Source organism: Heterodontus francisci, chromosome 25 (assembly GCF_036365525.1).
Source record: "Heterodontus francisci isolate sHetFra1 chromosome 25, sHetFra1.hap1, whole genome shotgun sequence".
NCBI classification, from domain to species: domain Eukaryota; kingdom Metazoa; phylum Chordata; class Chondrichthyes; order Heterodontiformes; family Heterodontidae; genus Heterodontus; species Heterodontus francisci.
This window is the reverse complement of record NC_090395.1, coordinates 69,127,533-69,150,163: the sequence shown is the minus strand read 5'-3', so window position 1 is coordinate 69,150,163 and position 22,631 is coordinate 69,127,533. Positions and strand designations below refer to the sequence as shown.

The 22,631-nt window shown below is 48.2% G+C and overlaps 1 protein-coding gene across 4 annotated transcripts in view; it reads left to right on the top strand.

Annotated features, from left to right (window-relative positions):
* rbbp5 (retinoblastoma binding protein 5) overlaps positions 1-22,631 on the top strand; it is a 71,496-nt gene that overhangs the window by 30,613 nt on the left and 18,252 nt on the right. For all 4 annotated transcript variants that reach the window (XM_068057447.1, XM_068057445.1, XM_068057446.1 and 1 more), the window contains exons 5-11: positions 318-480; positions 3,177-3,286; positions 4,750-4,869; positions 5,414-5,567; positions 7,183-7,254; positions 8,391-8,508; positions 20,454-20,523. In XM_068057447.1, coding sequence (XP_067913548.1) covers positions 318-480; positions 3,177-3,286; positions 4,750-4,869; positions 5,414-5,567; positions 7,183-7,254; positions 8,391-8,508; positions 20,454-20,523 — 807 coding nt within the window. The remainder of the gene's footprint in view (positions 1-317; positions 481-3,176; positions 3,287-4,749; positions 4,870-5,413; positions 5,568-7,182; positions 7,255-8,390; positions 8,509-20,453; positions 20,524-22,631) is intronic.

The window sequence follows — 22,631 nt, the reverse complement described above, 5'->3', positions numbered from 1 at the left end:
CATGATAAGAAACAAAAGATGGGTCAATAGATGTGTAAATAACAGCAGAACCATTGCCAGCGTCTATTGTCTGATAAAATGGGAGCAGTGTTAATGAAATGAAGTTGTTGACTGGTCATCTGGAGTGCAAGCGGTTTTAAATTGTTCCTTACACCATTGATATGAATATATATGGCATTGCCTTTAGTATCTTTTGTTGTGTGGGATCTCCTACTTGGCGTCTGAGGGCCAATCATGGGTTAGCTCTGTTTAATAAGGAAGGACATGCCCTTATGTGGTGTGTTTGTTATTGATTTGTGTTTGCACTGTGTCAACAGGAACAGGGTCCTCGTCTGCCCGATGAAATGTGCACCAGTGTTGTTAACACTCTCTGATTCTAAGCATGTAGTTCTACCTGTAGATGATGATTCAGATCTTAATGTTGTGGCATCCTTTGACCGACGAGGAGAGTATATTTACACAGGGAATGCCAAGGGAAAGGTGAGCACTACATGGGAGCTTGTTTATTTTCTGCTCCAAATTTCCAGTTTTATCAGGCAGATGAGATGCGTCAATTCTGAATGTATTTGTAAAACTTAAATTTCCCCAACATTAATCTTTTTTCAAAAAAAGATACTCAAGTTTATTTAAGGTCCATTTTTCTCTCTCTTCAATCCCTTCTAGTAAAATATATAGGAACTATAGTCCTAAAGATCCAATGTTCTGTCACTCCTGGCTGTATCTGTTGGTGTATGGTGGTCTTCACAGCATTAAGAAACAAGATTGATCATTTTGATGACATTAGAACAAACTCTTTTTTTTCTCCATTGCCGAGCCCTTGCCCTCCTCCTAGTGGCTGGGGTACAGATCCACCAGATGCCAGCAGTCCTCCAGTGACTTCCCCTAGTAACATCCTCCTTCTGTGAGGCCCAGGATGAAGAATGACTGCCTATCAACAAATGCAGGAGGGAAAAGAGGAGAGAGAAAGAGAGACAGAAGACCTGCCCCTGATTCTGTCCTTGTGCATTTCTCAGTGCCAGTGATGGTCAGGATAGGAAACTCTGGATGGTGTCTTTTTTTAAAATCTGTGTGTAGCCATGATGTTGCTTACTGGTGGCCTGGAATAGCTTGGCTGAATTGACATGGTCCAAGGATCAAACTCGGGATCATTCTTACCCTTTGGCTTCTGATGTGGTGAACTTGCTCTGCCATCATTGAGGATGGGGCTGTTCATGGAGTTTCCACCTTCTGAAGAGCAAAGTTCTGATGTTTTATGTTTCGACCTTTTGTCAGAACAGAGCTATTCCGTCTTTTGCCTTTGCGGTCGGCTGAAATGCCTTGTTTGTAGTTTCTCTATCTTTTGGCGGGGGATTTATGCCTACTGAGACAATGGGCATGGAAAGCTACGATACTGCTATTTAAGTCACTTTGTCCCTATGCCAACTCCTGCATCATTGATGAAACCAAAAAGTGCTGGAAATACTCAGCAGATCTGGCAGCATCTGTGGAGAGAGAAGCAAAGTTAACATTTCAGGTCAGTGACCTTTCATCAGAGCTGGCAAAGGTTAGAAATGTCATAGGTTTTAAGCAAATAAAGTGGGGGTGCGGCAAAAGAACAAATGGGAAGGCGTTGATAGGGCAGAGGGTCACAGAGAATAACTGACAAGGAGGTCATGGGGCAAAGACAAAGAGTGTGTTAATGATGTGGTGAAAGACAATGTGTTAGTGCAGAGAGGGTGTTAAATGACAGAATAACGAAAGCCCTAGCCAAAAGCAAAAACATGAAACAAAACAGTGGGCAGGCACATGGTAAAAGAAGTGTAATGATGAAACAAACTAAAATAAAATGAAATAAAAATAAAAAATGCAAAGTAAAACTAAATAAAAAAGGGTGGGCCATTCAAGCTCTGAAATTATTGAACTCGATGTTCAGTCCGGTAGGCTGTAGCATGCCTAATCGGTAAATGGGATGCTGTCCTTGAGCTTGTGTTGCTGTTCACTGGAACACTGCAGCAATCCCAGGACAGAGATGTGGGCATGAGAGCAGTGGGGTGTGTTGAAATGGCAAGTGACAGGGAGCTCGAGGTCATGTTTTCGGACTGAATGGAGGTGTTCCGCAAAGTGGTCACCCAATCTGCATTTGGTCTCCCTAATGTAGAGGAGACCACATTGTGAGCAGCGAATACAGTATACTAAATTGAAAGAAGTACAAGTAAATCGCTGCTTCAGCTGGTAGGCCTTGGGTAGTGAGGAGAGAGGAGGTAAATGGGCAGGTATTACATCTCCTGTGATTGCATGGGAAGGTTCCGTGGGAAGGGGACGAGGTGGTGGAGGTAATGGAGGCGTGGACCAGGGTGTCGCGGAGGGGATGATCCCTTCGGAATGCTGATGGGAGGGGAGGGGAAGATGCGTTTGGTACTGGCATCATGCTGGATGTGGCGGAAATGGGGGAGGATGATCCTTTGAATGTGGAGGCTGGTGGGGTGGAAAGTGAGGACAAGGGGAACCCTCTCAGGGTTCTGGGAGGGAGGGGGAAGGGGTGAGAGCAGAGGTGTGGGAAATGGGCCAGACACAGTTGAGGGCCCTGTCAGCCACAGTGGGGGGGAATCCTCGGCTAAGGAAAAAGGAAGACATAGCAGAAGTGCTGTTGTGGAAGGTTGCATCATCAGAGCAGATGAGTCGTTGACGGAGAAACTGGGAGAATGGAATGGAGTCCTTTCAGGAGGCAGGGTGTGAGGAAGTGTAGTCAAGGTGGCCGTGGGAGTCGGTGGGTTTATAATGAATATTAGACAGCTTATCACCAGAGGTGGAGACAGAGGTCGAGGAAGGGAAGGGAAGTGTTGGAGATGGACCATGTAAAGGTGAGAGAAGGGTGGAAATTGGAAGCAAAGATGCTCAAGTTTTCTAGTTCGGGGCGGGAGCAGGAAACGGCACCGATGCCGTCATCAATGTACCGGAAAAAGAGTTGGGGGAGGGGGCCTGAGTAGGATTGGAACAAGGAATGTTCGACATATCCCACAAAAAGACATGCTTAACCAGGACCCATATGGGTACCCATAGCAGCACCTTTTACTTGATGGAAGTGACTGGAGTTGAAGGAGAAGTTGCTCAATGTGAGAACAAGTTCAGCCAGGCAGCATCATTACTCGATTGCCCCATGTCTGTTGGTGATGCTAAAATGTGCCTTGCATTTTCAGATCTTGGTTCTAAAGACAGACACACAAGAGCTGGTAGCTTCATTCCGAGTCACAACAGGCACTAGCAACACCACCGCTATTAAATCTATCGAATTTGCAAGGAAAGGGAGGTGAGGCATTAACTGTTTCTCAGATTTCATTGAAAATGAAGCCCATTCTAAATTTCCTATCAGTGGTGCTTGTCTGTGTGGATCTGGTACATAACCTCTCGGTGTATTCAGTGGTTGGCCAGTGATCAGAATGGGAGCTCCAGAGAGGTATCACACCAATGAAATTTTACTTACATTGCTTTGAAGAATCCTCCCTCTAGTGCCAGCTCTCTCTCCTCATCCCCCAAAATGAATTGATTCTGTACTTGAGCAGATATTTGTCAATGCCAGGTACTCTCTGGCACCTTGCCCAAGTGGCTGTTGTTTTGGCGTAAGCCTGAAGGATGTGCTGGCAGGATGCTTGGCCACAACAGATGTGCAGCAAGCCCAGTTACGCTCTCGTATGAAATAACAACAGAAAATGCTGGAAATATTCAACAGGTCTGGCAGCATCTGTGGAGAGAGCAGAGGGGTTAACGTTTCAGGTCGATGACCTTTCACCTGATGCAGCCTGACTTGCTGAGTATTTTGAGCATTTTTTGTTTTAATTTATGCTCAACTACTTTCCGCCTTATCCACTGGGGGAGCAGCACTGCTATGATAACAATTCATGCAGGGTTCCACCCCTTTTTTATATTTATAGGGAATTACTCCTTTTTCACCTGAGAAGCAGATTACATGTGGAATGTATAGGGCACTGGGTTGCTGCATTAGTTTACCACAGATTCCTGTCTCCTTTAACCTGGGGTTAACATTGCTGGCTGTAAACGTCTAATGCTTAATGACTTCAGGCAGAAGAACTGCTGGGCATGAGACAGCAACACAACATTGCTCATAGTTTATGACACATTGGAAGTTTCCCCCAAAAGGTGATCAGTTTGGCTGGTGCGTGAAGTAGTTCAATGCAGTGAGACAGAGGGCACGATAACCTCCGTGTAATGGAAATTTGGGAATGATGCACTTTGTGCAAGAAAAGGTGCTGAGTGACCTGTACAGTTATGTTTATTCTTCAGCTTCAGAAACACCAAAGTCGTCGTTCTTCCCCCTCCTTCATAAATCTTCTGTGAGGTTTTTTTAAAACAAAAATGCAGAAATATAAAATGATTGTTTAGCAATGAAGTTTGGAGGATATAATTCACTCTGGGTTATTGAATAGAGTAAAATTGATGTAACCCCCCCCCCCCCCCCCCCTCCTCCTGTTTCCACCCCTGCCCCCATTCCCCCAAAATATTCAGTTAGCCTTTTTAATAATTCCACTTTATTCCCCTGACTTACAGCACTTGAAACGAGTGCGAGCCTTCATTCTCCAGCACTATATTATGCACTGTTCAATTTGATTTTAACACTTCATACTATCTAACAATCATTAGATAGGTCTCACTGCATTTTATTCCCGTGCTTGTATAAGCCAGTGATTTAATTCCTCTCTGCCTCAGTGTAGTGTTGTATTCTCTTTCTCTAAACTGTTCTCTTTATCTCGACAGTTGTTTCCTAATAAACACAGCAGACAGAATCATTCGAGTATATGATGGCCGGGAGATTTTAACATGTGGGCGCGATGGGGAGCCTGAACCAATGCAGAAACTGCAGGACCTGGTGAACAGGTAATAAGCTGGATAACTGGAGATACATTTTCTAAACAGCTTATTGTATAACAACATAACCTGTGGTATAGGCACAGTATTGTAGTTGATGGATTCATCAGCAGTGCGTTGCTTTAGACCTGACCATTTTCACAGTGCTGTTGTTAAGGAGACTGACTCAAATGTTTGTGGGTGTCAGACCTTCATTTGTTTAATCTGGTTGATTTAATTGATTGTGAAATTCACCTTAATGGAAGAATGCTTGTTTTTCTCTAATGACTTTCTTTTGAAGAATTGTTGTCAGATATGGCACCTTTCAAAGCGCTTGTTTTTGCTAATGGTGGTTTAATTTTTTAAAAATGCTCCTGTTTTTATAAAATGAGTTGAATCTTTTTGTTTATAGAAGTCACCAGGCATAAGTATGGTGAGCGTTGATGTATAATCTATAACTTCCTGCAGGTTTCTTTTAATGTGTATACCAGAATTACACACACATAGATTCTTTCCATTTTTTGTGTTGGTAATATTTTTTTATATACAACCTGGTTGTTTATCTCAATCTCAGGACACCCTGGAAAAAGTGTTGTTTCTCTGGTGATGGGGAGTACATCTGTGCTGGTTCGGCACGGCAGCATGCACTTTACATCTGGGAGAAGAGTATTGGAAATCTGGTGAAGATTCTACATGGCACACGGGGCGAGCTATTGCTGGATGTAGCAGTAAGTGACCATTTGTGGCTGATTAGGTTTGTCGCATTCTTAATTGCTGGTAGACTTCAGATTACTGAGTTGCTTCTGGAACATTCTCATCTGATTCAGGTTGAGTAACACTATGGGCTCTGCCACATTTAAGATCATAAGAAATAGGAGCAGGAGTAGTCCAAATGACCACCTCTGCCACTCAGTAGGTCATATTTGATCTTCTGTCTCAACTTCACTTTCCTGCCAAAGCTCTAACTCCTGTAGTGTCCGGAAATTGTTCCGCAAATCTTTTTCTAACTTGACTTTATTTAGGTACTCCTTGGTTAAATTTTGCATTTGCAGGTGGGGATTCTGGCCATTTACTGTGAGATTATTTTGGGTAATTGTCAGCCTCTGTACTGCTCTACACTCAAACCTACAACAGCTGTGCCATCTCTGATCCTTTTTTCATGTGCTTTTGAAGCCTGTGCACAAGCTTCCTGGTTGTTTCTATTGCAGAAAACTGGGAAACAATCAGACCATGGGGGAATGGGGAAATTTAGCTTTTGTTTGCCACATTCACATACCAGCAAACCTAGAAAGAGGTAAATTGTAACTTATCTAAAAATTGCCAGCAAGCCCCTGATACCAGCAGCACTTCAGCCCTAACCTGTTCCTTGCTCCACATTAGAGTTCTCGCATGCCTCAGCTATCGGTTGCTACTTGCTCTTCCACCAGCCCAAGCTCTAGTCCTAACTCCCAAACCTCTGCACTTCACTGAGCCTCGGTCCTTGTCAGTCTCTCATTCCCTGCTCGACCTCAGTGCGAGCCTCTGCTTCTCTGAGCTTCAGGCTTTGCTGCTTGCCCACCCATTGCCTTCTTGATCACAGCCACCTGCAGTCCTTGGCATGTTCAGCAGTGCCACCGGAAATGTCTCGTCATCAATATTTGGAATTCTCTACCTGGATAGCGGTGGAGGCTGAGCCATTATCTAACTCAGCCTTGAATATGTTAAGATGTTTGATCTGCAGATGAGTCGAGAGTTATGGAGGGTGGCAGGGAAGTGGAGTTGTGGCCGTGATCAGATCAGTCGTGATCTTATTGAATGGTGAAGTGCGCTTGAGGGGCAAATAGACTAGTCCTGCTCCTATTTCTTATGATCTTGTGCATCAGGTTCGACACAAAACGGGCATTCAGTTTTGAATTTAGAAATGTCTTGGACTTGGATAGAATTACATAGAAATTACAGCACAGAAGATAGGTCATTTGGCCTAACTGGTCAATGCCAGTTTTTATGCTGCAAACGAACTTCCTCTAACACTATTGATTTAATGGGAGTAAAGCTAGAGATTTCTATGTTGGTTAACTGCATGTGACCTTTTAGAGGAAATAACTTTTATTGTGGAAAGTAGATTAAGAGACCTGTAGCTTCTGAGTTGAGGGCACTGCCTATAATTTGGCAGTGAACACTTGCTTCAGTCAGATTCTCAATCTGTGTTTCAACATTGTAGGCACTAGCTTCCAATAGTGTCTAAAATATTTGATTCTCTAATTCATTTCTGGAATAGTCATTATTCCACTCAGTGACTCGGATGTGTTTGCAGTTAAGATGCAAGGTTAACTTTTTTTTTCCCTTTTAAAATTTCTGTTTTAGTGGCACCCTGTTCGACCGATCATAGCCTCGATATCCAGTGGGGTTGTGTCCATTTGGGCTCAGAATCAAGTGGTAAGTGCTTCTTAGAGCCAGGATCTGTAGGGTGATCCATCCAAATGACTATTGCCAGATGTCAGGCACCACACCAGGATTCCCCTGCCTGATCACTGACCCATGCTGGAAAGTGCACATACACAGGTGAAGAGTGGATTGTACGCAACTGTGTAGCCCACACTTGGTGTCTAGGCTCTCGTGTGTGGCATGGTCCTTGGGGTGAGGTACAAAAGGATGCCTTGTAGCTATGGAACCCCAGCGTGAATCAGTGTTTTCAACAGAGAGGAAACAAAATTGGAATTGTACAAATTACTTAAGTGTATGTGTACAAATCTCACCAGACGACTTGTTGGCTCACTCTGACACGCATTATTCTTTGGCTGATTGGTCTGGAAAATAATCAAATGCTAGCAGCAGCCAAATCCAGTCACTCGCGAGTGTCTGAAAGCTGAAAGTGGGACTTGCTGAGGATGTCCTGGCGTCTGATTCTTGTCTTATTCTTTTCCAGTGAGGAGCAGCGAAGATCAGTTTTACAGTTGGATAAATTCCTAACTCAACAGCCTTCCCATCAGTTCACAGTCTCCCTAAACAGTCCTGATTGAGATTGGGGGCTGAAGAGAGGAAATGGGTGACCCAGTAGCTATAAACTGAGTGTGGGCTCCCTTGTAGGGGACCGCTGCATTCTTAGTCCCAGTTGAAGTTGAACAAGGTAGAATGGGTGGGGGACTGACAGGATGAGGAGAGAGAGATTCATTCTTTCTGGCTGAAGTACGTTTTTGCTTGCGGACTGATTGGGGGCTAAGGTGTTTGTGAGCTGTCTTTAGGGCTACTCTGTCTTGCGCTGGTGACTAGTGAAAATAGTTTAAATAGGAATGGGGCTAAGATTTTTGGAAGTGAATGACTAGAAAATGGGGTAAATCTATCCCACAATTAAAAGAACCGCATGATTAGCTATGGGACAGATGCTTTCTCCTCCTCCTTTCCCTTCTTCCCTCCCCATCCCATCACCCGCCTCTTTTTTTTTTCCCCAAATACACGTGCCAGTATTCCTTTTCACTCCCAGGAAGGTAAGCCTTTATTTCAGGTTTGGATGTTTGGGGTTCAGTATTCCGAGTGAATACCGAGCGTTTGACTCATGGTTGTTTCTCACTTAGGAAAATTGGAGTGCATTTGCTCCAGACTTCAAAGAGTTAGACGAGAATGTTGAATATGAAGAGAGAGAATCTGAGTTTGACATTGAAGATGAAGATAAGAGTGAGCCGGAACAGACTGGTAAGAAATGTCTGTGTTGTTTTTTGTTTTGGTGGGCGAGTATTATTGACCGCACAGCAAGTCCAGCTGAGATGCTGTGCTGTTTGTGCTTGTTTTGTGCTCGACTAGTATAGTATCTGCTTCCTGATCTCTGCTAATGCTGTTTATAAGCAGTTGCTAATAAGATAATGTGAAGTGCGATGAGATAGTCTAGAGGCACAAAAAGAAAGACTTGCATTTATATAGTGCCTTTTGTGACCTCTAGATGTCCCAAAGCCCTTTACAATAAATGGACTACTTTTGAAGTGTAGTCTCTGTTCTACTATAGGAACCCAATTTATGCACAGAAAGGTCCCACAAGAAACAGTCAGATAACAAACAAGCCATGTGTTTTGGTAATGTTCGTTCATCTATTGGTGTCATCATCTTCCCAGAAGGTTGACTGTCATGGATCTCCACCTCTGTCTGTCCTGTGCTGTCTTTATACATTCTGCATAGGTCAACTGCATTCAGTCCATTATATCTGTCATCCATTTTCTTCAATGAATGGCCTGACACTGGGAAGTTCCGAGGAACAAACGGACCTTGGCGTGTTTGTCCATAGATCTCTGAAGGCAGAAGGGCAGGTTAATAGGGTGGTGAAAAAGGCATATGGGACACTTGCCTTTATCAATCAAGGCATAGATTACAAAAGCAGGGAGGTCATGTTGGAGTTGTACAGAACTTTGGTAAGGCCACAGCTGGAGTACTGTGTGCAGTTCTGGTCGCCACATTATAGGAAGGATGTGATTGCATTGGAGGGGGTGCAGAGGCGATTCACCAGCATGTTGCCTGGGATGGAACATTTAAGCTATGAAGAGAGGTTGGATAGGCTTGGGTTGTTTTCGCTGGAGCAGAGAAGACTGAGGGGTGACCTGATCGAGGTGTACAAGATTATGAGGGGCATGGACAGGATGGATAGGGAGCAGCTGTTCCCCTTAGTTGAAGGGTCAGTTACGAGGGGTCACAAGTTTAAAGTGAGGGGCGGGAGGTTTAAGGGGGATTTGAGGAAGATCTTTTTTACCCAGAGGGTGGTGACAGTCTGGAATGCCCTGCCTGGGAGGTTGGTAGAGGCAGGTTGCCTCACATCCTTTAAAAAGTACCTGGATGAGCACTTGGCACGTCATAACATTCAAGGCGATGGGCCAAGTGCTGGCAAATGGGATTAGGTAGACAGGTCAGGTGTCTTTAATGCATCGGTGCAGACTCGATGGGCCGAAGGGCCTCTTCTGCACTGTATTATTCTGTGATTCCCTCCTATGTTTCCATCGATCTTCCCTTCCAATAATTGTCTCTGTCTACCTTCTGTTCTAATGATGTGATTGAAATATTGTAACTTTCTCTCTTTGATGTTACGCGCTAATTTCCTCTTTTCTCCAGTTATTTCCAGCACTTCCTGCGTTTGTCTTTCTGTCTGTGCAAGATATGCAGAACATCCTCAAATATGTCCACATCTTGAATGCATTTAGCTTATCAATGGTCTCTTTATTTGTTGCCCCTGTCTCTGAGGCATATAACATAGATGACAAAATGTAGCACCTCAGCATTCTTTTTCTAAGATTCAGGGTCAGTTTCTTTAATGTTAACAAGTCCTTCATTCTGACAAAGCTAGTCGTGGCTATCTCAGTTCTCCTTTAGATCTCTCGGTCAGATCTGTGATAAGCTGCCCAAGGTATGAAAACCTTTTCGTTTGTTCCAGGACATGTCCATTTACTTCAATTTCACCTCTGAGGTTAGGTCCCTGCATAACACCATTGTCTTGGTTTTCTTCACAGTCATTCTAAATCTATATTCCACACTTCTTGCATTCACTTTGTTCACAATTTCCTGTAGGGCCTCTTCTGTCTCTGCAATCAGTGCAGTGTCATTTGTGTAATGTTGGTTGAGGGAGAAATATTGGTCTAACTCCCCAGTTCATAAAATAATATTGGGTTATTTTACGTCCACCTGAGAGAGAAGATGGGGCCTCGGTTTAACATTTCTTCCGAAAGTCAGCGCATCTAGTAGTGCAGTGCTCCCTCATACTGCACTCAGGTGTCGGCTTAGATTATGCGATCAAGCCTCTGGGGTAGAACTTGAACCCGCAGACTTCCGACTCAGAGGTGAGAGAGCTACTGCTTAGCCAAGACTGATGTCTTGGGTGGGTAAGAGGTATATAATATAGGATAGAAGATTTGATTGCTCTGACATTTTTGTTGATTTGTATTTGGGGGGCTTTGGCGAAACTTTATTTGTTTTGGCTGAGTTGGTAGGACTCTTACACCGGAGGTAGCAGGTTTTGGCTTCATGCTTCACTCTGCTGTAGTACTGAGAGGAGTGCTTGTCTTTCAGTTGAGATGTTCAACTTCAGGCGCTGCCAGTTCAAGCACTATTTCAAGAGCAGCAGAGAGCCTCCAAGTGTCTTGGAGGGTTGATGAGAGGAATGTGTTTCATGTGCAATACATGGACTTCTAACAAGTATTTGATAAAGTGCCACATAGCAGGCTCATCAGCAAAGTTGAAGCCCAAGGAATAAAAAGGACAGTGGCAGCAAGGATATGAAGTTGGCTGAGTGACAGGAAACAGTAGCAGTCAATGTTTGTTTTTCAGACTGGAGGAAGGTTTATAGTGAGGTTCCCCTGGGCGTGGTGGTAGGACCACTGCTTTTCTTGATATATGGTAATGACCTAAACTTGGGTGTACAGGGCACAACTTCAAAATTTGCAGATGAGACAAACTTGGAAGTATTGTCAACCATAAGGAGGATAGTGATAAACTTCTGGAGGACATAGACAGGCTGGTGGAATGGGCAGATGTGTGGCAGATGAAATGTAATGCAGAAAAGTGGGAAGTGATTCATTTTGGTTGTAGGAATGAGGAGAGGCAGTTTTGTTCGTTCGGGGGACATGGGCGTCGCTGGCTATGCCAGTATTTATTGCCCATCCCTAATTGCCCTTGAGAAGGTGATGGTGAGCTGCCTTCTTGAACCGTTGCTGTCCTTGGGGTGTCGATACACTCACAGTGTTGTTAGGAAGGGGGTTCCAGGATTTTAATCCAGCAACAGTGAAGGAACGACGATATAGTTCCAAGTTAGGATGGTGTGTGGCTTGGAGGGGAACTTGCAGGTGGTGGTGTTCCCATGCATCTGCTGCCCTTGTCCTTCTCGGTCGTAGAGGTCGCGGGTTTGAAAGTTGCTGTCTAAGGAGCCTTGGCGAGTTGCTGCAGTGCATCTTGTAGATGGTACACACTGCTGCCACTGCATTGGTGTTGAAGGTGGTGGATGGGGTGCCAATCAAGTGGACGGCTTTGTCCTGGGTAGTGTCAAACTTCTTGAGTGTTGTTGGAGCTGCAGCCATCCAGGCAAGTGGAGAGTATTCCATCACACTTCTGACTTGTGCCTTGTAGATGATGAACAGGCATTGGGGAGTCAAGAGGTGAGTTACTCTCCGCAGAATTCCCAGCCTCTGACCTGCTCTTGTAGCCATTTATATGGCTGGTCCAATTCAGTTTCTGGTCAATGGTGACCCCCAGGATGTTGATAGTGGGGGATTCAGCAATGGTAATGCCATTGAATGTCAGGGTGAGATGGTTAGATTCTCTCTTGTTGGAGATGGTCATTGCCTGGCACTTGTGTGATGTGAATGTTACTTGCCACTTATCAGCCCAAGCCTAGATGTTGTCCAGGTCTTGCTGCATACCCTGAGGAACACCTGTAGTGATGTCCTGGGACTGAGATGATTGACCTCCAACAACCACAACCATCTTCCTTTGTGCTAGGAATGACTCCAACCAGCAGAGAATTTTCCCCCGATTTCCATTGGCTCCAGTTTTGCTCGGGCTCCTTGATGCCATACCCGTTCAAGTGCTGCCTCGATATCGAGGGCAGTCACCATCACTTCACCTCTGGAGTTCAGCCCTTTTATCCATATTTGGACCAAGGCTGCAATGAGGTCAGGAGCGAGTGGCCCTGGCAGAACCCAAACTAAGCATCAGTGAGCAGGTTATTGCTGAGCAAGTACCGCTTGATAGCACTGTTAGTGACCCCTTCCATCACTTAGCTGATGATCGGGAGTAGACTGATCGGGCGGTAATTGGCCGGGTTGGATTTGTCCTGCTTTTTGTGCACAGGACATACCTGGGCAATTTTCCACATTGCCTGGTAGATGCCAGTGTTATAGCTGTACTGGAACATCTTGGCTAGCGGCGCGACTAGTTCTGGAATACAAGTCGTCTGTACTATTGCTGGAATGTTGTCAGGGCCAATTGCCTTTGCAGTATCCAGTGCCTTCAGCTGTTTCTTGATGTCATGTGGTGTGAATTGGATTAGCTGAAGACTGGCATCTGTGCTGCTGGAGACTTTAGCAGGAAGTTGACATGGATCATCCATTCGGCAATTCTGGCTGAAGATGGAGGCAAATGCTTCAGCTTTGTCTTTTGCACTGATGTGCTGGGTTCCCCCATCATTGAGGATGGGGATGTTTGTGGAGCCTTCTCCTCATGTCAGTTGTTTAATTGTCCACCACCATTCACGACTGGATGTGGCAGGACTGCAGAGCTTAGATCTGATCCTTTGGTTATGGGATCACTTAGCTCTGTCTATTGCATGCTGCTTATGCAGTTTGGCATGCAGATAGTCCTGTGTTGTAGCTTCACCAGGCTGACCCCTCATTTTTAGGTATGCCTGGTGCTGCTCCTAGCATGCCCTCCTGCATACTTCATTGATCCAGGGTTGGTCCCCTGGCTTGATGGTAATGGTAGAGTGGAGGCTATGCTGGGCCATGAAGTTACAGATTGTGGTTGAATACAATTCTGCTGCTGTTGATGGCCTGCAGCGCCTCATGGATGCCCAGTTTTGAGTAGTTAGATTTGTTTGAAATCTATCCCATTTAGCACGGTGGTAGTGCCACACAACACGATGGTGGGTACCCTCAGTGTGAAGACAGGACTTTGTTTCCACATGGACTGTGTGGTGGTCACTTCTACCAATACTGTCATGGACAGATGCATCTGCGACAGGTACATTGGTGAGTACGAGATCAAATATGTTTTTCCCTCTTGGTTCCCTCGCCACCTGCTGCAGACCCAGTCTAGCAGCTATGTCCTTTAGGGCTCGGTCAGTAGCGGTGCTACCAAGCCACTCTTGGTGACGGACATTGAAGTCCCCCACCCAGAGTACATTTCATGTCCATGCTACTCTCAGTCCTCCTTCCAGTTGGTGTTCAACATGGAGAAGCACTGATTCATCAGCTGATGGGGGGGTGGTAGATGGTAATCAGCTGGAGGTTTCCTTGCCCATGTTTGACCTGATGCCATGAGACTTCATGGGGCCGGAGTCAATGTTGAGATCTCCCAGGGCAACTCCCTCCCAACTATCTACCACTGAGCTGCCACCTCTGGTGGGTCTGTCCTGCTGATGGGATAGTACATACCCGGGGTTGGTGATGGTGGTGTCTAAGACATTGTCTGTAAGGTATGATTCTGTGAATATGACTGTGTCAGGTTGTTGCTTGACTTGTCTGTGGGACAGCTCTCCCAATTTTGGCACAAGCCCCCAGATGTTAGTAAGGAGGACTTTGCAGGGTCGACAGGCTGGGTTTGCCGTTATTGTTTCTGGTGCTTAAGTCGATGCGGGGCAGAGTATCCGGTTTCGTTCCTTTTCTTGCACATTGTAGTGGTTTGATACAACTGAGTGGCTTGCTAGGCCATTTCAGAGTCAACCACATTGCTATGGGTCTGGATTCAGATATAGGCCAGACCAGGTAAGGAAGACAGATTTCCTTCCCTAAAGGGCATTAGTGAACCAGATGAGTTTTTACAACAATTGATAATGGTTTCATGATCACCACTGGACTAGCCTTTTAATTTCAGGTTGATTAATTGAATTCAAATTCCACCATCTGCCATGGTGGGATCTGAACCCATGTCCCCAGAGCATTAGCCTGGATCTCTGGGTTACTAGTCCAGTGACATTACCACTACACTGCCTCCTCCATTCAGGTATAAATCAAAAGGCACAATTCTAAAGGTGGTGCAGGAATAGCGAGACCTAAGGGTATATGTGCATATATCGTTGAGAGTTGAGAAAGTGGTTCATAAAGCCTACAGGATCCTGGGCTTTATAAATAGGGACGTAGAGTACAAAAACAAGTAAGTTATGATAAACCTGTATAAAACACTGGTTTGGTCTCAACTGGAGTATTGTGTTCAGTTCTGGGCACCACACTTTTGGAAGGACATGAAGGCGTTAGAGAGGGTGCAGATAAGATTCACGAGAATGGTTCCAGGGATGAGGAACTTCAGTTATGTGGATAGATTGGAGAAGCTGGGGCTGTTCTCTTTGGAGAAGAGAAGATTACGAGGAGATTTGATAGAGGCGTTCAAAATCATGAGGGGTCTGGATAGAGTAGATAAGGAGAAACTGTTCCCATTGGCAGAAGGACCCAGAACTAGAGGATACTGATTTAAAGTGATTGGCAAAAGAAGCAACAGCGACAAGAGGAAAAACCTTTTTAGGCAGCGAGTGTTTTAGGATCTGGAATGCAATCCCTGAGACTGTGGTGGAGGCGGATTCAATCCTGGCTTTCAAAAGGGTATTGGATTATTATCCGAAGAGAAATTTTACAAGGCTTCAAGGAAAAGGCGGGGGTGCGGGACTAGCTGAGTAGCCCTTGCCAAGAGCCAGCATGGACGCGACGGGCAAAATGGCCTCCTGTGTTGTAACCATTCTATGATTCTAACACTCCTGCTTCAAGTGTCATAAACAGATGAATCAGTCATGCTGTTTGTGGGTCCTTGCTGTGTATAAATTGGCTGCTGTTTACCAATGTAACAGTAACTGCACTTCAAAAGTAATTCATTGACCGTGAAACATTTTGGGATATCTTGAAGATATAATATAAATCCATATTCTAGGGGTTGATTCCACGATGGGCTAGATATACATGATGTATGGACGAACAGACTGTTTGAGCTGAAATTGCTTTCTCTCATTCCAAGCTTTCGGCTCTTTATCAGAGCCCCAGACACATGCAGTCCTGAAAGCGCATTCTCATGATCACATGTTTCAGAGAAAAAATACAATATTTGAAGAGTCGCGCATGTGATCCTATGTCTTGCCACTTGATACAGTTATAATTAAAGCTCTACATCTTGTTGCAGTACAAGGCACCTTACACAATCAGTGTTGCTTGACCCAAAATCCGAAACCTGTAACCTTGCACATGCTGTGAATGGGGCAGCACTTTAAGCACTAAAGATGTGCATGAGTTGCCCACCACAAGAGTACCTGTTGGTTCTAAAGAGCTCTGAAAACACTACATGATCAGATATATTTTCCAGGGTGAAGTTAATAATGTTTATTTAAAAGGTATTTAATGAATTAGAAGCAAAAGGATGCAGAAAGAAGCTAGTAGTACAGTACTTGACAACACCATACTTAAACTGTTCGAAATCTTAGTTAAAAATTCTGGAAAGCGCACTTTAATATGCAGCATGGCAGAGTTTTTCCCTGGAGCCCCTCTGCCAGTCCAGACTGGGAAACCTTCGCCCCTCTGCCAGTCCAGACTGGGAAACCTTCGCCCCTCTGCCAGTCCAGACTGGGAAACCTTCGCCCCTCTGCCAGTCCAGACTGGGAAACCTTCGCCCCTCTGCCAGTCCAGACTGGGAAACCTTCGCCCCTCTGCCAGTCCAGACTGGGAAACCTTCGCCCCTCTGCCAGTCCAGACTGGGAAACCTTCGCCCCTCTGCCAGTCCAGACTGGGAAACCTTCGCCCCTCTGCCAGTCCAGACTGGGAAACCTTCGCCCCTCTGCCAGTCCAGACTGGGAAACCTTCGCCCCTCTGCCAGTCCAGACTGGGAAACCTTCGCCCCTCTGCCAGTCCAGACTGGGAAACCTTCGCCCCTCTGCCAGTCCAGACTGGGAAACCTTCGCCCCTCTGCCAGTCCAGACTGGGAAACCTTCGCCCCTCTGCCAGTCCAGACTGGGAAACCTTCGCCCCTCTGCCAGTCCAGACTGGGAAACCTTCGCCCCTCTGCCAGTCCAGACTGGGAAACCTTCGCCCCTCTGCCAGTCCAGACTGGGAAACCTTCGCCCCTCTGCCAGTCCAGACTGGGAAACCTTCGCCCCTCTGCCAGTCCAGACTGGGAAACCTTCGCCCCTCTGCCAGTCCAGACTGGGAAACCTTCGCCCCTCTGCCAGTCCAGACTGGGAAACCTTCGCCCCTCTGCCAGTCCAGACTGGGAAACCTTCGCCCCTCTGCCAGTCCAGACTGGGAAACCTTCGCCCCTCTGCCAGTCCAGACTGGGAAACCTTCGCCCCTCTGCCAGTCCAGACTGGGAAACCTTCGCCCCTCTGCCAGTCCAGACTGGGAAACCTTCGCCCCTCTGCCAGTCCAGACTGGGAAACCTTCGCCCCTCTGCCAGTCCAGACTGGGAAACCTTCGCCCCTCTGCCAGTCCAGACTGGGAAACCTTCGCCCCTCTGCCAGTCCAGACTGGGAAACCTTCGCCCCTCTGCCAGTCCAGACTGGGAAACCTTCGCCCCTCTGCCAGTCCAGACTGGGAAACCTTCGCCCCTCTGCCAGTCCAGACTGGGAAACCTTCGCCCCTCTGCCAGTCCAGACTGGGAAACCTTCGCCCCTCTGCCAGTCCAGACTGGGAAACCTTCGCCCCTCTGCCAGTCCAGACTGGGAAACCTTCGCCCCTCTGCCAGTCCAGACTGGGAAACCTTCGCCCCTCTGCCAGTCCAGACTGGGAAACCTTCGCCCCTCTGCCAGTCCAGACTGGGAAACCTTCGCCCCTCTGCCAGTCCAGACTGGGAAACCTTCGCCCCTCTGCCAGTCCAGACTGGGAAACCTTCGCCCCTCTGCCAGTCCAGACTGGGAAACCTTCGCCCCTCTGCCAGTCCAGACTGGGAAACCTTCGCCCCTCTGCCAGTCCAGACTGGGAAACCTTCGCCCCTCTGCCAGTCCAGACTGGGAAACCTTCGCCCCTCTGCCAGTCCAGACTGGGAAACCTTCGCCCCTCTGCCAGTCCAGACTGGGAAACCTTCGCCCCTCTGCCAGTCCAGACTGGGAAACCTTCGCCCCTCTGCCAGTCCAGACTGGGAAACCTTCGCCCCTCTGCCAGTCCAGACTGGGAAACCTTCGCCCCTCTGCCAGTCCAGACTGGGAAACCTTCGCCCCTCTGCCAGTCCAGACTGGGAAACCTTCGCCCCTCTGCCAGTCCAGACTGGGAAACCTTCGCCCCTCTGCCAGTCCAGACTGGGAAACCTTCGCCCCTCTGCCAGTCCAGACTGGGAAACCTTCGCCCCTCTGCCAGTCCAGACTGGGAAACCTTCGCCCCTCTGCCAGTCCAGACTGGGAAACCTTCGCCCCTCTGCCAGTCCAGACTGGGAAACCTTCGCCCCTCTGCCAGTCCAGACTGGGAAACCTTCGCCCCTCTGCCAGTCCAGACTGGGAAACCTTCGCCCCTCTGCCAGTCCAGACTGGGAAACCTTCGCCCCTCTGCCAGTCCAGACTGGGAAACCTTCGCCCCTCTGCCAGTCCAGACTGGGAAACCTTCGCCCCTCTGCCAGTCCAGACTGGGAAACCTTCGCCCCTCTGCCAGTCCAGACTGGGAAACCTTCGCCCCTCTGCCAGTCCAGACTGGGAAACCTTCGCCCCTCTGCCAGTCCAGACTGGGAAACCTTCGCCCCTCTGCCAGTCCAGACTGGGAAACCTTCGCCCCTCTGCCAGTCCAGACTGGGAAACCTTCGCCCCTCTGCCAGTCCAGACTGGGAAACCTTCGCCCCTCTGCCAGTCCAGACTGGGAAACCTTCGCCCCTCTGCCAGTCCAGACTGGGAAACCTTCGCCCCTCTGCCAGTCCAGACTGGGAAACCTTCGCCCCTCTGCCAGTCCAGACTGGGAAACCTTCGCCCCTCTGCCAGTCCAGACTGGGAAACCTTCGCCCCTCTGCCAGTCCAGACTGGGAAACCTTCGCCCCTCTGCCAGTCCAGACTGGGAAACCTTCGCCCCTCTGCCAGTCCAGACTGGGAAACCTTCGCCCCTCTGCCAGTCCAGACTGGGAAACCTTCGCCCCTCTGCCAGTCCAGACTGGGAAACCTTCGCCCCTCTGCCAGTCCAGACTGGGAAACCTTCGCCCCTCTGCCAGTCCAGACTGGGAAACCTTCGCCCCTCTGCCAGTCCAGACTGGGAAACCTTCGCCCCTCTGCCAGTCCAGACTGGGAAACCTTCGCCCCTCTGCCAGTCCAGACTGGGAAACCTTCGCCCCTCTGCCAGTCCAGACTGGGAAACCTTCGCCCCTCTGCCAGTCCAGACTGGGAAACCTTCGCCCCTCTGCCAGTCCAGACTGGGAAACCTTCGCCCCTCTGCCAGTCCAGACTGGGAAACCTTCGCCCCTCTGCCAGTCCAGACTGGGAAACCTTCGCCCCTCTGCCAGTCCAGACTGGGAAACCTTCGCCCCTCTGCCAGTCCAGACTGGGAAACCTTCGCCCCTCTGCCAGTCCAGACTGGGAAACCTTCGCCCCTCTGCCAGTCCAGACTGGGAAACCTTCGCCCCTCTGCCAGTCCAGACTGGGAAACCTTCGCCCCTCTGCCAGTCCAGACTGGGAAACCTTCGCCCCTCTGCCAGTCCAGACTGGGAAACCTTCGCCCCTCTGCCAGTCCAGACTGGGAAACCTTCGCCCCTCTGCCAGTCCAGACTGGGAAACCTTCGCCCCTCTGCCAGTCCAGACTGGGAAACCTTCGCCCCTCTGCCAGTCCAGACTGGGAAACCTTCGCCCCTCTGCCAGTCCAGACTGGGAAACCTTCGCCCCTCTGCCAGTCCAGACTGGGAAACCTTCGCCCCTCTGCCAGTCCAGACTGGGAAACCTTCGCCCCTCTGCCAGTCCAGACTGGGAAACCTTCGCCCCTCTGCCAGTCCAGACTGGGAAACCTTCGCCCCTCTGCCAGTCCAGACTGGGAAACCTTCGCCCCTCTGCCAGTCCAGACTGGGAAACCTTCGCCCCTCTGCCAGTCCAGACTGGGAAACCTTCGCCCCTCTGCCAGTCCAGACTGGGAAACCTTCGCCCCTCTGCCAGTCCAGACTGGGAAACCTTCGCCCCTCTGCCAGTCCAGACTGGGAAACCTTCGCCCCTCTGCCAGTCCAGACTGGGAAACATTCATTGATTTGTCTTGTGACTCCAAGGTCGATTTAAATGTACATGATCAAATAAAGTTTTTCTCACTATTCAGGCATTTGTTAGTTATCCGTTCTGCAGTTCAATTGGACACTGTCTGACTGGCAGTTCTACTGATAGGGAATTGAGTAACCTGCCTGCTCTTGTTGTCACCTTGACTTCAAGAAGAGTCTGAGTGTCTGATGTGAGTCTGCACACAGCCTGAATTAACTTCTCAAAAACATGAGGGAATTGCTGATGCAGTTATCAATACATTCAGCACTGTTGCAGGAAACAATTTGAACTAGATAGTCTCCATAGAAATATAGATTCCTGTACGAAATATTCATGTATTTTTTTATTCTTCAAAGACAAAGCAACACTCTTAAATTTCACTGAAGACCATTTTAAGTTCTTAGTATTTTGCCAGACTGGAAATACTCAGCAAGTCTGGCAGAATCTGAGGAGAGAAATAATTAACGTTTGAGATCGATGACCTTTCACCAGAACTGAAACGTTAACTCTGTTTCCCTCCACAGATGCTGCCAGACCTGCTGAGTATTTCCAGCATTTTTATTTCAAATTTCCAGTATCCGCAGTGTTTTGCTTTTATGTAAAATATGCAATATACATCGTACTGCTTTGGCCATAAAGGGCTCTGCTTCCTTCATGGGTGCATTGTGCCACTGTACCAATGAAGTGCTTCCCTGGGCTACCATATCGCCTTGTATACTTAAAGTGAACATCTCTGCTTTATCAATCTTTGACCTATTTCTGTATGAAATACTATTAGGTGGCGATGCGGCAGAGGATGAAGAGGTTGATGTCACGTCCGTGGACCCTATTGCTGCTTTCTGTAGCAGGTAGATAACTGCAACTTAATATTAGCTGTTTAATGGAGAAGTGAAACAGCTTAGATTCCAAGGCTGAGTAATTTCTCTGAGCTCCTGCTTTACTTTGACTGAAGTGTTTCAGAAACTCTGGCCTGAATTTTATTCACGAGCCGCGCTTTGCAGGGGTGCGCGTTGAACTCGGCGGGGTACCCGCATTTAGCGGTGGCCGCCAAGCCCCTGAGATATTACGCGCGGGGGCTTATTAGCATCAGTGCGACGCGACCCCCCCCCCCCCCCCCCCCCCCCCGTCCCATATTACGTGGTGAGAGACTGGCATCCGTCACAGAGGGGAACCTTTTGACAGTTGTGCAGCAGGTGCTGGGGCCCTATTTTAAGCGCCCCAGCACCTGCTTCCTGACAGATGTCAAAGAAATACTTAACTGACTGCTAAAGAGTGGGGCTGCTGTGAATCTGGCAGCAAAGCAGAAAGTGCTGGAGAAACTCAGCAGGTCAGGCAGCATCTGTGGAGAGAGAAGCAGAGTTAACTTTTCAGGTTCATCCTACAGTCAGGCTGCTAGCACAGAGGTGGCACCGCTTAGGAGCATCTGCAAGCATTTCCAAAACCCATCGTGACACAAATGCGTCTGCATGGGCGACACAACAATGTAGAAACGCCGAAAACAAAACTGTCTTCACTAACATGTGCGTTGCTTTTACTGTGTGAATGAAGTGTGCCAGCATGTATCGATGGTGGCTCCTCCCATTACATCATTGACCTTTCAGAGCTGCCAATGTATGGAATAACAACATTGCCATGCCAGTATCACTCGTGCATCTCCACAGATGCAGTAATATGGACATTGGCTCAGTATTCTGCTGCCAGTAATGGTGGATGCAAAGATGTTGCAGATGCGGACTGCTGCACATCAGGTGAACGAGGGTGCTGTGTGGTGTGCAGAGCCCACGGTGGTTCCTATGGCATAGAGAACCTTTGATCAACGAGGCACTACCATGCATCCGTAGCTGGCTGCTGGCCCTGCATGTGGTGCCTGGATGCTCTCTGTCCTCCCATGTGCCTTTCCTGCTGTAAGCCCTCAGCATCCTCATTGTCCGAGGATGAGTCCTGCTCATATGTCTCCTCATCCTGCAAGACCCTCCCCCCTATTGAGTGTGTAGTTGTGCAGAGCACAGCAGACAGCAACGATGCGAGCTACCCTTTCTGGCTCATACTGCAGAGCACCACCCGATCTATCTAGGCAGCGGAATCGCATATTCAGAATACGGATCGCCTGCTCCATGGCTGGCATTGTATCTCTCCTTAGCAGTGCTGGGGTGTCTTACTTCTGTCAGGAGCCATGTATGCAAGGGGTAACCCTTGTTGCCAAGAAGCCACCCCTCCATCTGAGCTATTTCAGTGAGCAGCAACGGCAGCTGCGACTGGCGCAGGATGAAGGCATCATGGCAGCTTCCTGGAAAGCGGGCACAGATCTGCATGAATTGTTTCTGGTGATCACATACGAGCTGTACATTGATTGAGTGGAAGCCCTTACAGATGACTTATTCAGCTGGTTGCCCGGCGCGAGCCTTGATGGCCACATGGGTGCAATCTATGACCCCTTGCACTGATGAGAATCCCACGATGGAGTTGAAACTGGTGGCCCTCTGGGCTTGGCTTTGAGGGTCCGTTGTGAAGCGGATATAGTCACCAGCCCTCCCGTACAGGGCATCGGTGACCTTCTTGATGCAGTGGTGCATTGCTGACTGTGTGATCCCACAAAGTTCTTCAGTGGACCCCTGAAATGATGCAGAGGCATAAAAATTGAGAGCTGCTGTCACTTTGAGGGCCACAGGCATAGGATGTCCCCCGAAGTCCCTGGGCTGCAGTTCATCATTCAGCAGGCCACAGAGATGTGTCACTGCCTCTCTCAACATCTGCAGTCACCTCTGACACTGGCGCTTTGACATCTACAGGTATGTCATGTGGGACCTGTAGATGCGCGGCGATCTGTAGTGGCAAGTTCTCCTTGGGTGCTGCTGCTCATGCCCGGGGGCCTCTGTGTGCTGCAGCTGCCTGTTGGTTTTGCCTGCGGCACATATGGCTCCTCTCAAGAAATGCATCAATGAATATAGCGTGAACC